General features: G+C 36.2%; 1 protein-coding gene across 1 annotated transcript in view; it reads right to left on the minus strand.

Annotated features, from left to right (window-relative positions):
* Window positions 1-14,942, minus strand: part of CFH (complement factor H) — a 110,465-nt gene that overhangs the window by 13,237 nt on the left and 82,286 nt on the right. The window contains exons 16-20 of the mRNA XM_068986105.1: window positions 12,791-12,973; window positions 4,934-5,143; window positions 4,068-4,241; window positions 2,130-2,306; window positions 908-1,081 (exon numbers count right to left, since the gene is read on the minus strand). Of these exons, the coding sequence (XP_068842206.1) occupies window positions 908-1,081; window positions 2,130-2,306; window positions 4,068-4,241; window positions 4,934-5,143; window positions 12,791-12,973 (918 nt within the window). The remainder of the gene's footprint in view (window positions 1-907; window positions 1,082-2,129; window positions 2,307-4,067; window positions 4,242-4,933; window positions 5,144-12,790; window positions 12,974-14,942) is intronic.

A 14,942-nucleotide genomic window follows, 5' to 3' on the forward strand; every position in this document is an offset into this window, starting at 1 on the left:
CACTGAAGTGTCCCAGTACCAAGTTCAGACTCTATTTTTATGTGTACACTCATTTCCTGAATGAGTTCAGCTAGTTATCGTTCAGTCGCCAAGTCGTGTCTAACACTTTGTGACCCCACGGACTGCTCACGCCAGGTTTCCAGGTCTCTGACCTCTCCCGGAGTTGCCTAAGTTCATGTCCATTGAATCAGTGATGTCACCCAAACATCTCATCTTCTGTCACCCCCTTCTCTGTTTGCCTTCAACCTTTCCCAGTTTCAGGGTGTTTTCCAAGGAATCAGCTATTCACATTGAACATAACCTTACTAGCATGGGAGATGACTGCAATTGTCTGGTGATCTGAACATTGTTTAGCACTGCCCTTCTTGGGAATTGGTGAGGACTGACCTTTTCCACTCCTGTGACTACTGCTGGGTTTCCCAAATTTGCTGACGTAATGACTGTAGCACTGTAGCATCATCCTGTAGGATTTTAAATAGCTCTGCTGGAACTCAGCTAGTAACCTACCTTTAAATATCATCCATAGGTACAGCTGCCCACATTTATGTCAGATTTTGTGATCAGGCCCCAGCTGCTTATTCCATGTCTCAAAGTGGAATTTCTTGGGCTGTTAAATGTAACTATGGTTATCTTTTACACACTTATCTTCAGAAAACAACTGATTATCTTAATGTTTTAAGACAGGAAATGTCCCATGATTCCAACTGCTCAAATTTGGTCAACACTGTCATACAATAAACATGTTAGATTACATAATCGGACCACAAAAAAACTGGATTTTCAGCATTATTTTTTTTTTTGCAACTAAAAATTATTCCAGAAAGGCTACTTCATCCTAATTTTGATTCAATATAGTTTGTTATTATATTCTCTAAATTGGGTGGACATGGTGAGTAAGATACTCTACCTTTGCACTGAGGTGGTTTTGTCCAAGTTCCATTTAAACACACGACATCTATTTCCCCAAAAAGGTCATAATTCCCAATGCATTCGTAACGGGCTCTCTCACCACTTTGATATCTAGACTTCTGATTTTGTATAACAGCATTTTCCACTTGAGGTGGATTCACACAGGAAACATCTGAATAGAAAGGGAAAAAAGTATCTCTAATCTAATGATTATCATGAACAGCAAGGAGGAATTAGAATGTCAAATACATTCCATGGTTGTTTTGATTGAACAGTTAATCTGTCATGAAAGACTGCTAATTGTCATCAGTTTATATGTAAGGTTAAGGGAAAGGAAATAAAGCAATATTTTTCAGCATGAATTGAACTTATGTATCTTAAATCTCTTCCCTATACTTCACTATAAAAGTGATACACAATTTTTAGGGCACTGAAAAAAAAGAGTTTTCCTGGAAATCTCTTTTTGAGGTTAGTAAAATAAAAATTATAAAGTATATAAATTCAAAATGTATTTATAAACCATAAGCAAAACATAATAAAAGTATCATTTGACATCAAGATTTGGTTTACATTCCTCCTGTTTATGAGATATAACTTTAGGGCCTTTCAGAATATAAACACAGGAGGTTCTTCTTTAGAGACTTGATCAAGAATTAACACACGCTGAAGAATACTATAGTTGCAAAGAGAAGATTAATTAAAGATTTGAACAGAAAATCTGGAAAAATATTAGAAAAATAAAGTGTAAATTTACAAAACTATACTTTAATTATATTTGGGGGCAAATGCTAAGGACACCACCATCAATGATGTGCATTCCTAACTGTGATTCAGGGGATGAAGAAGCTGTAACTTCAAGAGGCTGTAGCCATGGGTCCTAAACTGAAATATACACAGAATTCCTTGGGAATCATCAAAACATTGTCAGAGTTGCAGCCCCAGAGGTTTAGATTCAACAAGTCTGAGTGAGCCTGTGAATCTGGTTGCATATCTAACAGTTTACAGAATGTGCTGAGAATGCTCTGCCAGGACTGTGCTTTGAGAACTATTGGGCTACATCTCCAAACACTGGGAACACAAGTCCATCCCTTATGTTCAGGCACAAACTGGTTTTGACCTGGCCTAAAAGTAATCTATGTCCATTTAATGATAGTGGAGGCAATTTTCTACATTATATTACTTCAGATACTTATATACATTTTAAAATTTTACCAAAGTACCTCTGCATGCTGGCCTTCCTATCCATTTGCTCTTAATACACTGTATAGTATTAGCTCCATCCAACTGATAATATGATACACACTTAAAAGCCACTTGTTCTCCTGACTTATAGGAATCCTTCTCCTGATCTATGAGTACAGCATCATCAAAGGTGGGCAAGTTAACACAATTTGTGCCTGAAAGAAAAAAGAATATGCATTAGTTTAGTACATCTTTAAAGATTCATAGTGATACTGATTATATTAGAGAAAATAAATAGTCACATATCAAACCAACGAATATTCTACAGCATTTCTCTTATACCTTGAGACAAATGTCAGAAATCTTGATTTAGTCACGTTGATCATCTCTATATTATCAAAAATACAATATGGGAATGGTGACATTCTAAGAGGTAGAGCTGGATACTTCTTAAATTTAAATTCTCTTCTCCCATGACAGCCCACCTAAATTATGAATGTTTCTATTTTTCGCTTTTATCAAAATGTTACCTTGAGTTATGTTAAATGTCTTAGAAAACTGCATATTACAAAGAGATGATTGACAAATTAACAGCAAATTGAGTAGTGATAAGAGCAGAGTTCAGCCATAGGACAGGAACAGAGACCAGAAATCTGAGATGTATATCAGAGGATGTTCAAACTGCACCCAAGATGATGAGAAAGAGATCGTTCAGTGTTATCAAATTGCCAGCCTCCACTGGATCACAGAAAAAGCAGGAGAATTCCAGAAAAACATCTACTTCTGCTTCATTGACTACACTAAAGCACTTGATTGTGTAGATCACAACAAACTGTGGAAAGTTCTTGAAGAGATGGGAATACCAGACCACCTTACCTTCCTCCTGAGAAAACTATGCAGGTGAAGAAGTATCAGTTAGATCCGTACATGGCCAATTGACTGGCTCAAAATTGGAAAAAGAGTACTTCAAGGGTGTATATTGTCATCCTGCTTATTTAACTTAAATGCAGAGTACATCATGCAAAATGCCTGGCTGGATGAAGCTCCAGCTGGCATCAAGATTTCCGGGAGAAATACCAATAACCTTAGCTGTGCCTCAGATGACACCACCTTAATGGCAGAAAGTAAAGACAAACTAAAGGGCCTCTTGGTGAAGGTGGAAGAAGAGACTGAAAAAAGTTGGCTTAAAACTCAACATTCAAAAAATGGAGATCATGGCATCTGGTCCAATCACTTCATGGCAAATAGAGGGGGGAAAAATGGAAACAGTGACAGACCGCGTTTTCTTGGGCTCTAAAAGAACTGTGGATGGTCACTGAAGCCATGACATTAAAAGATGCTTGCTCCTTGGAAGAAAAGCTATGACAAACCTCAACAGTCATGTATGATTTGAGAGTTGGACAGTTCAGAAGAGTCAGGCTGAGTTCCAAAGAATTGATACTTTCAAACTATGGTGCTGGAGAAGACTCTTGAGAGTACCTTGGACTACAAGATCAAAGCAGTCAGTCCTAAAAGAAATCGACCCTGAATATTCGTTTGAAGGACTGATGTTGAAGCTGAAGCTCCAATACTTTCTTCACCTGATATGAAGAGCCAACATATTGGAAAAGACCCTGATGCTGGGAAGATTGAGGGCAGGAGGAGAAGGGGACAGCAAACGATGAGATGGTTGAATGGCATCACCGATTCAATGGACATTAGTTTAAGCAAACACCAGGAGACGGTGAAGGACAGGGATGCCTGGCTTGCTACAGTCCATAGGGTCTCAAAGAGTCAGCAACGACTTAATGACTGAACTACAACAACAAATCAAACTTTTATTATTTCTAGGGTTATTAATTCTCTACCAGAATTCAGAACTTTTCATAGATACTTTGTTAAATTCTAGAATTACTGCTTAATTTCATATTTGGGCCATTTATGCTTTGAATTAAAAGATATTTGTCAGCTTTAGAATAAAAGGAAAAATACTATACTTATGCAATCTTGTGGACGAGACCATTGCCCCCCTAAACATCTTATAGATGCAGGTCCATCAGTTCCAAACCCTTCATCACAGTCATAAGTAACTTCTTCTCCATATTGGTAACTGTCGTTCTTGTGAGATACAACACCATTCTGAATATAAGGTGGAAGTCCACAAGGAAGTCCTAGGAAGAAATGAAAGAATGATTTCATGTTTTGCTATCTTTGAAATTTAATTTGATGTACTGGTCAACATATTTGGTAGTGTTACTTGAAAATAATAAATCCTTATACAGGAACTTCCATGACATGGGAGGAAAATGCACAATTTTTTCCTAAAATTACCATTCTGGTGTGTGTCCACTTGAGCAAGAACTTGAAACTGAAGTTTCCAATATATGAAAGAAACCATCAGTGCTTCTCTAACCAATCATGAATAATGAAAGAAAAACACATTGAGACTCCACACATCATCTTAGGAAACGTACTATATATTGTAAGAAATTAAAAGGGACATTTTAGGGAAGACATAGGACATTTTTTTGAAACTTAAATAGATAGGAATATAAATGGGTTTACTAATATAAATAGTTAGGTTTGGTTTTATTGCATATCCAGTGCTAATACAAAATAACTGCCAGATTGAAAAGCGATTCTCTATAGAAGGAACAATATTATTAATAACAAAAATGATTAATTTTATATGTCAAATTTAATATATAAATATATACATTTTAATACATAAATGACCTATAAATAGATAAGTTACTTGATGTATTTAGAAATCTAATGGATCGAGTCTCATGACTTTGATGACAATTGATTAGTTTTAATGAATGGTACTGAAAATAGATTTTGGTTTGCCTAGTGTCCGCACCTACACACTGAGGCGGAGAGCTCCACTTTCCCATGTGGCATATTATCACATTATTTTCAGATATCTCGAAGCCTTCTTCACAAGTATAACTTAACTTCGTGCCATGTGCATACAGCCTTTGTTCATGTATTTCTCTCCTTTTTTCTGCAGATTTAGATGAGTTAACGGTTCCATGGTCTATTTGAGGTGGTTGAGAACATCCAATTTTTTCTATATGAAGTACAGAGGTCAAAGAGTAAAGTACAAATATAATCTTTAAATTTAACATGTTAATACAATCAAATATTACTTTGGATTTTAAAATAAGAATAGAAAGAAAAGAATACTCAGAACAATTTACAGAATTTTAAAACTGACAGATATTTGAAACTTGCAAGCTATTTGTCTCCATAAACACTATGCTACTACCACTTGTTCAATATGCCCCTTCATCCTTTTTTAAATGAATTTCTTATTGAAATGTTGGATGTATAACAGTATGTTAGCTTCAAATGGGCTACAGAATGATTTTACTTTTACATACATTATAAAATGACTAACAATATGTCTAGTAACAATATTTCCTAACAAATTTATTACAATATTATTGACCACATTCTGTATGCTGTATATTACATCCCCCTGGCTTCCTTATTACATAACTGGAGTTTGTACTTCAAAATCCCCTGTATCTACTTTGCCAACCCCCTCCTCCTTTCTTGCAACTCACTAATTTTCTGTATCTGTATGAGCCTGTTTTCCTTTTATTTTTAGATTCCACAAATAAGTGAAATCATGTGGCATTTGTCTTTTTCTATCTGACCTACATCTCTTAGAATAAATACATCCTAGACATATCCACCTTGTTGCAAATGGAAATGTTTCATATTTTATGGCTCGGTCATAGTTCATATAGTGTGTATATATAAAACGCCTTCTTTATCTACATATATATCAGTGAACTCTTTAGGTGGCTTCCAAACCTTGGTTATTGTGTGTAATGCTGCAGTGAACATTGGAGTGCATATATCTTTTCAGATTAGTGTTTTCGGTTCCTATGAATAAATACCCAGTAGTGGAATAGCTGGATCATATGGTAGTTCTAGTTTTAATTTTTAAAGGAAATTCCACATTCTTTTTCATAGCAACTCTGCCAGTTTACAGTCCCACCAACAGTGCACATAGATTCCCTTTTCTCCACATCTTTGACAACACTTGATGTTGTCCTTTTCATGGTAGCCATTATGACAGGTGTGAAGGGACATCACACTATGCCTGCAATATGTTTTTCATGGATACTGTAGTCTTGCCTGAAAGTTTTTTTTCCTTTCATTACTTTGTATATGTTGTGCCAGTCCACTGTGACCTAAAAACTATTCTTCAGAAGCTGTTGATACTTGTAAGGGTCTCCTTGTAGGTAACTACTGCCTTTCCTCTGGAAGGAGAGGGTGACAGAGGATGACATGGTTGGGTGGCATCACTGTTTCAATGGACATGAACTTGGGCAAACTCTGGGAGATGGTGAGAGACAGGATAGTCTGGCATGTTGCAGTACATGGGGTCGCAGTGAGTTGGACATGACTTGGCAACTGAACAACAAATTTCTTTCAATTAATTTTTAATTTAATTTTTTAATTTTAATTGGAGGCTAATTACTTTACAATATTGTGGTGGTTTCTGCCATACATTGACATGAATCAGCCATGTTTGTACCCCCATCCCAAACCCCCCTCCCACCTCCCTCCCTATCCCACCCCTCTGCGTTGTCCCAGTGCACCAGCTTTGAGTGCCCTGTTTCATGCGTTGAACTTGGACTGGTAATCTATTTCACATATGGTAATATACATGTTTCAATGTTATTCTCTCAAATCACCCCCCCCCTCACCTTCTCCCACAGAGTCTAAAAGTCTGTTCTTTATATCTGTGTCTCTTTTGCTGTCTCGTGTATAGGATCTTTCTAAATTCCTTATATATGCATTAATATACTGTATCAGTGTTTTTCTTTCTGACTTATATCACTCTGTATAATAGGCTCCAGTTTCATACACCTCATTAGAACTGATTCCAATGCAATCTTTTTAATAGCTGAGTATTATTCTGTTTTGCATATGTACCACTACTTTCTTATCCATTCGTCTGCTGATGGACATCTAGGTTGGCTCCATGTCTTAGCTATTGTAAACTGTGCTTTGATGAACACTGGGGTACATGTGTCTCTTTCAATTCTGTTTTCTTCAATGGGTATGCCCAGCAGTGGGATTACTTGGTCATATGGCAGATCTGTTTTCAGTTCTGTTTTGTTTTTTTTTTTAAGGAATCTCCACACTGTTACCCATAGTGGTTGTAGTAGTTTGCATTCCCACCAACAGTGTAAGAGGGTTCCCTTTTCTCCACACCTTTTCCTGCATTAGACTTTTAGATAGCAGCCATTCTGACTGGCATGAGATGGTACCTCACGGTGGTTTTGATTTGTAGTTCTCTGACAATGAGTGATGCTGAGCATTTTTTCATGTGTTTGTTAGCCATCTGTATGTCTTCTTTGGAGAAGTGTCTGCTTAGTGCTTTGGCTCATTTTTGGATTGGGTTGTTTGTTTTCCTGGTATTGAGCTGCATGAGTTGTTTCTATCATTTTGAGATTAGTTCTTTGTCAGTTGCTTTGTTTGCTATTATTTTCTCCCACTCTGAAGGCAGTGACCTTGCTTAGAATTTTCTTCATTGTGCAACACCTTTTACGTTTAATTAGGTCTCATTGGTTTATTTTTGCTTTTATTTCCATTACTCTGTGAGGTAGGTCATAGAGGATCTTGCTGTGATTTATGTCAAAGAGTGTTTTGCCTATGTTTTCCTGGAGGAGTTTTATAGGTTCTGATCTTATATTTAGATCTTAAATCCATTTTGAGTTTACTTTTGTGTATGGTGTTGGAAAGTGTTCTAGTTTCCTTCTTTTATAGCTGGTTGACCACTTTCACAGCACCATTTGTTAAAGAGATTGTGTTTACTCCATTGCATATTTTTGCCTCCTTTGTCAAAGATAAGGTGTCCACAGGTGCATGGGTTTATCACTGGGCTTTCTATTTTGTTCCGTTGATCTATATTTCTGGCTTTGTACCAGTACAACACTATCTTGATGACTGTATAGCTTTGTAGTATAGTCTGAAGTCAGGCAGGTTGATTCCTCCAGTTCCATTCTTATTTCTCAAGATTGCTTTGGCTATTCGAGGGTTGTTGTTTGTTTTTGTTTTTGTTTTTGTTTTTGTTTTGTATTTCCATACAGATTGTGAAATTATTTGTTTTAGTTTTGTGAAAAAAATATTGTTGGAGCTTGATAGGCATTGCACTGAATCTATAGATTGCCTTGAGTAGTATACTCATTTTCTGTATGTTGATTCTTCTGATCCATGAACATGGTATATTTCTCCATCTATTTGTGTCATCTTTGATTTCCTTCATCACTGTTTTATAGCTTTCCATGTATAGGTCTTTTGTTTCTTTAGGTAGATTTATTCCTAAGTATTTTATTCATTTCATCACAGTGGTGAATGCTATTGTTTCCTTAATTTCTCTGTTTTCTCATTGTTAGTGTATAGGAATGCAAGAGATTTCTGTGTATTAATTTTATATCCTGCAAATTTACTATATTCATTGATTAGCTCTAGTAATTTTCTCATGGTGTCTTTAGCGTTTTCTATGTAGAGGATCGTGTCATCTGCAAAAGATGAGAGTTTTGCTTCTTCTTTTCCAATCTGGATTCCTTTATTTCCTTTTCTTCTCTGAGTGTTGTGGATAAAACTTCCAAAACTATGTTGAATAGTAGTGGTGAGAGTGAGCACTCTTGTCCTGTTCCTCACTTTAGGGGAAATGATTTCAATTTTTTGCCATTGAGGATAATGTTTGGTGCAGGTTTATCATATATGGCTTTTATTATGTTGAGGTATGTTCCTTCTATGCCTTCTTTCTGGACGGTTTTTATCATAAATGGATGTTGAGTTTTGTTAAAGGCTTTCTCTGCATCTATTGAGATAATCATACGGGGTTTTTTTCCTTCAATTTGTTAATGTGGTGTATGACATTGATTAATTTGTGAATATTGAGGAATCCTTGCATCCTTGAGATAAAGCCCATTTGGTCATGATGTATGATCTTTTTAATATGTTGTTAGATTCTGTTTGCTAGAATTTTGTTAAGGATTTTTGCATGTATGTTCATCAGTGATATTGGCCTTTAGTGTTCTTTTTCTGTGGCATCTTTGTCTGGTTTTGGAATTAGGGTGGTGATGGCCACACAGAATGAGTTTGGGAGTTTGCCTTCCTCTTATATTTTCTGGAAGGGTTTGAGTAGGATAGGTGTTGAAAAGAAAAGTGAAAGTGAAGTTGTTAAGTCGTGTCCGACTCTTTGCGACCCCATGGACTGTAGCCTACCAGGCTTCTCCATCTGTGGGATGTTCTAGGCAAGAGTATTGGAGTGGGTTGCCATTTCCTTCTCCAAGGGATCTTACCTACCCAGGGATTGAACACGGGTCTACCACATTGCAGGCAGATGCTTTACCCTCTGAGCCACCAGGGAAGGATAGGTGTTAGCTCATCTCTAAATTTTTGATAAATTCACCTTTGAAGCCGTCTGGTCCTGGGCTTATGTTTCTTGGAATATTTTTGATTCCAGTTTCTATTTCCATGCTTGTGATGGGTCTGTTAAGATTTTCTCTTTCTTCCTGGTTCAGTTTTGGAAGGTTATATTTTTCTCGGAATTCGTCCATTTCTTCCAAGTTGTCTATTTTATCGGCATATAGCTGCTGATAGTAGTCACTTATGTTCCTTTCTATTTCTGTGTTGCCTGCTCTGATTTCTCCATTTTCATTTCTAATTTTATTGATTTGATTCTTTTCCCTTTTTTTTCTTGATGAGTCTGGCTAATGGTTTGTCTATTTTACTTATCTTCTCAAAGAACTAGCTTTTAGTTTTTGTTTTTGTTTTTTTTTTTTGCTATAGTCTCCTTTGTTTCTTCTTCATTTATTTCTGCCCTAATTTTTATGATTTCCTTCCTGATACTAAACCTGGGGTTCTTATTTTTCTAGTCGCTTTAGGTGTAAAGTTAGGTTATTTATTTTTGTATGTTTCTTGAGGTAAGCTTGTAAAGCTATGAACCTTCCCCTTAGCATTCTTCTTACTGATTCCCATATGTCTTCAGTTGTTTTGTTTTCATTTTCATTTGTTTCTATGCATATTTTGATTTCCTTTTTGATTTCTTCCATTATTTTGTTAGTGATTAAGAATCATGTAACTTAACCTCCATATGTTTGTATTTTTAATAGTTTCTTTTTCCTGTAGTTGACATCTAATCTTACCACATTGTGATCAGAAAAGATCTCTGAAAGGATTTCAATTTTTTTGAATTTACCAAGGCTAGATTTATGGCCCAGGATGTGATGTATCCTGGAGAATGGCCCTTGTGCACTTGAGAAAAAGGTGAAATGCACTGCTTGGGGGTGAAATGTCCTATAGATATCAATTAGGTCTACCTGGTCCATTGTATCATTTAAAGTTTGTGTTTCCTTGCTAATTTTCTGTTTGGATGACATGTCCATATGTGTGAGTGGGGTACTAAAATCTCCCACTATTAATGTGTTATTATTCATTTCTCCTTTCATACTTGTTAGCATTTGCCTTCTGTATTGAGCTGCTCCTATGTTGGGTGCATATATACATATATAATTGTTATATTTTCTTTTTGGATTGATCCTTTGATCATTAGGTAGTGTCTTTCTTTGTCTCTTTTCACAGCCTTTATTTCAGTCTCTTTTATCTGATATGAGTATTGCTACTCCTGCTTTCTTTTCGTCTCCATTTGCATGAAATATCTTTTTCCACCTTTTCACTTTCACTCTGTATGTGTCCCTTGTTTTCACGTGGGTCTCTTTTAGACAGCATATATAGGGGGTCTTGTTTTTGTATCCATTCAGCCAACTCTTTGTCTTTTGGTTGGGGCATTCAACCCATTTACATTTAAGGTATTATTGATCCCACTGCCACTTACTTTGGAACAACAACATTACTAATTTTTTTTTTCCATTAAATGATAATGTGTTCTGGTATGGACCTCTTCAGGTTCATCTCTTTTTGGGACTGTCTGTGATTTTGAGACCTGAATGTCTCTTTCTTTCCCCAGGTTAGAAAAGTTTCGCTATTATTTCTTCAAATAAGTCTCTGTCTCTCTCTATTTTAGATCCCCATAATGAGAATGGTACTGATGTTGTCCCAGATGTCTGTTAACCTATCCTCATTTTATAAATTCTTTTTTCTTTTTCCTATGCTGTTTGGGAAGTTTCCACTACCCTGTCTTCCACATCTCTGATCCATTCTTCTGAATCCTCTAAACTACTAAAGATTTTCTCCAGTGTATTTTTCATCTCAGCTGTTGTAATCTTCAGTACTGTTTAGTCTTTATATTTTTCTTATTCTTAAAATTCTGCTTTCATCCATTCTTCTCTAGAGTCTACTGAACATCTTTATGGTCATTACTTTGAATGCTTTATTGGGTAGGTAGATTGCTTATCTTAACTTTGTTTACTAACTTTTCTGAGATTTTGTCTTATTTCTTCATTTGGAATGCATTTCTCTGTCTCCTGATTTTACCTAACTGTGTTTATTTCTAAGAGTTAGGTGTATTCCTGATCTTAGAGAAGTGGTCTTATGCCAAAGTCTATGGGGCCCAACAGAATGGTCCCCTCTGTAGGATCTGTGCAGCAGATCTAGATGATATAGGGGTGCCCTTCTGTTGTGTCAATGCCAACTACTCTGGGTGCACTGGTAGGCAAGGTTCCCACCTCCTCCCCAGGTGCCTGACAGACTGTGCCTTATGTGGTGGCTGCCAGCCGACTCATAAGCAGGATGAAGTGTTGATGGAACTGGCTTCAGGGCCTAAGCATATTTGAGCTGGTGATATCACACCCAAGAGCAGGGTGAGATGCAGGTGTAGCAGCTGTGGAGCCCAGTGGAGTCTGGGGTTGGTGTTGTCATGCCAGTGAGTTGTTAAGCCTCTGGTGCTAGTAAGTTATGTACGTGTGTGTTAGGGAGAACTCTAAAGTGGTACTTGTCTCTCATGATGGCTGGTACCAGTATCTATGATCCCAATTGTCTCCTATCTCTCTAGAAGTTTCACTAAGATAAACAAATTAGTCTAACCCAAGCCTCTTTCCCACTGATGCCTCTTCACTTGGACACAGAGTATGTGAGATTTTGTATGCCTTTAAAGAACAGAAGAAGCTCTGTTTCCTAAAGCCCTCTGGCTTTCTTGTGCACAAGTTACTCTGGACTTCTAAGTCAGAATTTCTGGGGGCTTATTTTTCAGGACCATGACTCCCAGGCTGGGCAGCCCAGTTGTCCCTTCATTCTTGTCTTTTGATCATCAGGAATAAAATTTGCATAAACATAAAATGCACCTGTTATTTGCACAGTAGCCCAAGGAGTTTGTCTGTGTTTCACATCAGAAGTTAAAGAGTGTTCATCAGTTCATAAACTGAAACTGTGATTTACTGTTTCAAGATAAATTGGAAGAAACAGAGAGGACTTAATCTTGCTGATCCATACAAAGATTGTGTGCATGATCAGTCACTTAGTCATGTCCAACTCTTTGTGACCCAGTAGACTCTAGTCCACCAGCTTCCTCTGTCCATTTAATGTCCCAGGCAAGAATGCTGGAGTGGGTTGCCACCCTCCTCCCCAGGGGATCTTCCCCATCCAGGATTTGAACCCATATCTTCTGCATCTCTTGCATTGCAAAAGTTTCTTTACCACTGAGCCACCATGGAAGGATACAAAGCTTAGAGGAGTATTAATCTTCTTTAAAGAATATTTTAAACAAACTTATGCATGCACTGCTTACCAATACAACGTGGGATTGACTGCCATCTCCCATCCTTGCACACAATTTCTTCTGCATCTTGAATTAAATAATTTTCTTTACATAGAATTGATATTTTTTCTCCATCCTGATATTTCACAGTAGTTGTCATACCTCGAGCATTGGGAATCTGAGGTGGAGGTGGGCATGTTTGTATTTGTGCTTCTGAAAATATTAAATTTAGATTTCTTGATTAAAAAGCATAAGTTCAAATATTAAAGGAAAATTTTTCAATAAACAGAAAGCTCTAATGTTATATCATAAATGATCAAATAATATGATACTCTGTAATTATACTCTTAAACTTGTTTAGCACTTCAGTATATCACATTTGGTTCATTGTCTCATGGTCTTAGTTTCTTCCTTTTATTCTTCCTGTGCTTAATCTTGCATGATTTACGTAAAACAGATTTTATGTTTTTTCTAACCTTTAGGATGCCCTAATTGAATTGCTCACTCAGTTATAGGTACTGAGGAAAAACTGTTATCAGGGTCGTTGTTGGGTTTTTTTTTTTTTTTTAAAGCAGGTATTTATGATCAGATATTTTGGAATTGGATTGAAGCCCTCACAAATTTTTCTATCATGCGAGTTGATTAGCCAGATGAGAAACTACATTTAGTTAATAACCTATTAATTTGATGCTGATTCTTGAACCAGGTAAGAGTTAGATAAGTTCACTGGGATTTAGAGTGTATTGTTTACAGTTCAGTACTCTCCTGGAGGTACAATTCACTAGCTCGCCTGCACTGTCAAATGATATATACATAGATGAATGAACCTTCTTTAATGGATTAGCAAGCCTGGCTTTTTCTATGTGACCAGAGGGTATAAAAGATCCCTCTGTAAACTGTGTCTGAGTCCATCAAATGGAGATACCTCAAATATCCAGTTCATAATCTGAAGACAAAGCCTGTTCTGCTCAACTGAGGGAAGACTGTGTGAATACACCTGGAAGAATTTGGAGCCCTCTATGACTCCTTGGTTTTGCTTTCTCCTGTCATACTTCATTTCTATTTCATTAGAAACACTATGCAAGTATAGGCTGGAAACTCATAAATCCTTCCAGCGATCCAACATTTTGTATTAAATTCAGGGAAATATTTGACTGAATACACTTTATTCATCATTAGTAATATCATCAGATTTTCTATTCTGATCTAAGTCAACAGGAGTATTTTTTGTGCTGTGTTGTGCTTAATCACTCAGTTATGTCAGACTCTTTGTGACCCCATGGACTACAATCTGCCAGGCTCCTCTGTCCATAAGGATTCTGGATTCTCCAGGCAAGAATACTTGAGTGGGTTGCCTTGCCCTCCTCCAATAGATCTTCCCAACACAGGACTTGAATCGAGGTCTCCTGCAACTCGGGTGGATTCTTTACCATCAGAGAGCCACCAGGAAAGACTTGGAATCTTTTATGTTTCATCAGAAATATTTCTCTTATTTCTGTTTTAACTATTTTGACATTTTTATCAATGTATTTTCAAGAATTTATTTTCTTTTATGTCTGATGTTTAAACATTTTTGTCCTAATAATTTTAATTTGTTAAAAGTCTTACAAAAGTTAGTCTATATACTACATTTTCCCATAAACTGAATATTTTGCAAATCAGCTACTTATACTTTTTAGCTAATTATAAAAATTGACATTTTACTTTTAGGTTTTTTTTTTCCTTCTATGTTCTTTGGATGTATGTTCTTTTCTAGATTCTAGATTGTACTACCTATAACTTAAGTCCCTTTATTTTGTAAAGCAAGTTTTAATCTATACATATCTTTGGTTTTTTTGCTGTATACCATAGATTTCAAAATATACAGTTTTCATTTTACTTAATTTAACATATTTTCTGTCAGTAAATCATAGAAAAAAATTTTTTTAATTTTCAAGTTTTGTTATATGGGTGAATAAGTTGTTTAGCTAGCTTTCTTTTAATTTATAATTGCTTTTAATTGATAGAGAATAATTTGAGGACAAATTACATGCAATTGATTAGGAATTCTTTTATCACATGAAAATAATCAGGTGTTTTAAATTAATTATCTACATTTCAATAAATTAATGTGGACTTCCAGAGAAGGCATATTATGATAACTATGAAGACCTATTTTATAAATATTAAAAAGGTAATTCAC

The sequence above is a fragment of the Capricornis sumatraensis genome, chromosome 14 (assembly GCF_032405125.1).
Source record: "Capricornis sumatraensis isolate serow.1 chromosome 14, serow.2, whole genome shotgun sequence".
In the NCBI taxonomy this organism is placed as follows: Eukaryota; Metazoa; Chordata; class Mammalia; order Artiodactyla; family Bovidae; genus Capricornis; species Capricornis sumatraensis.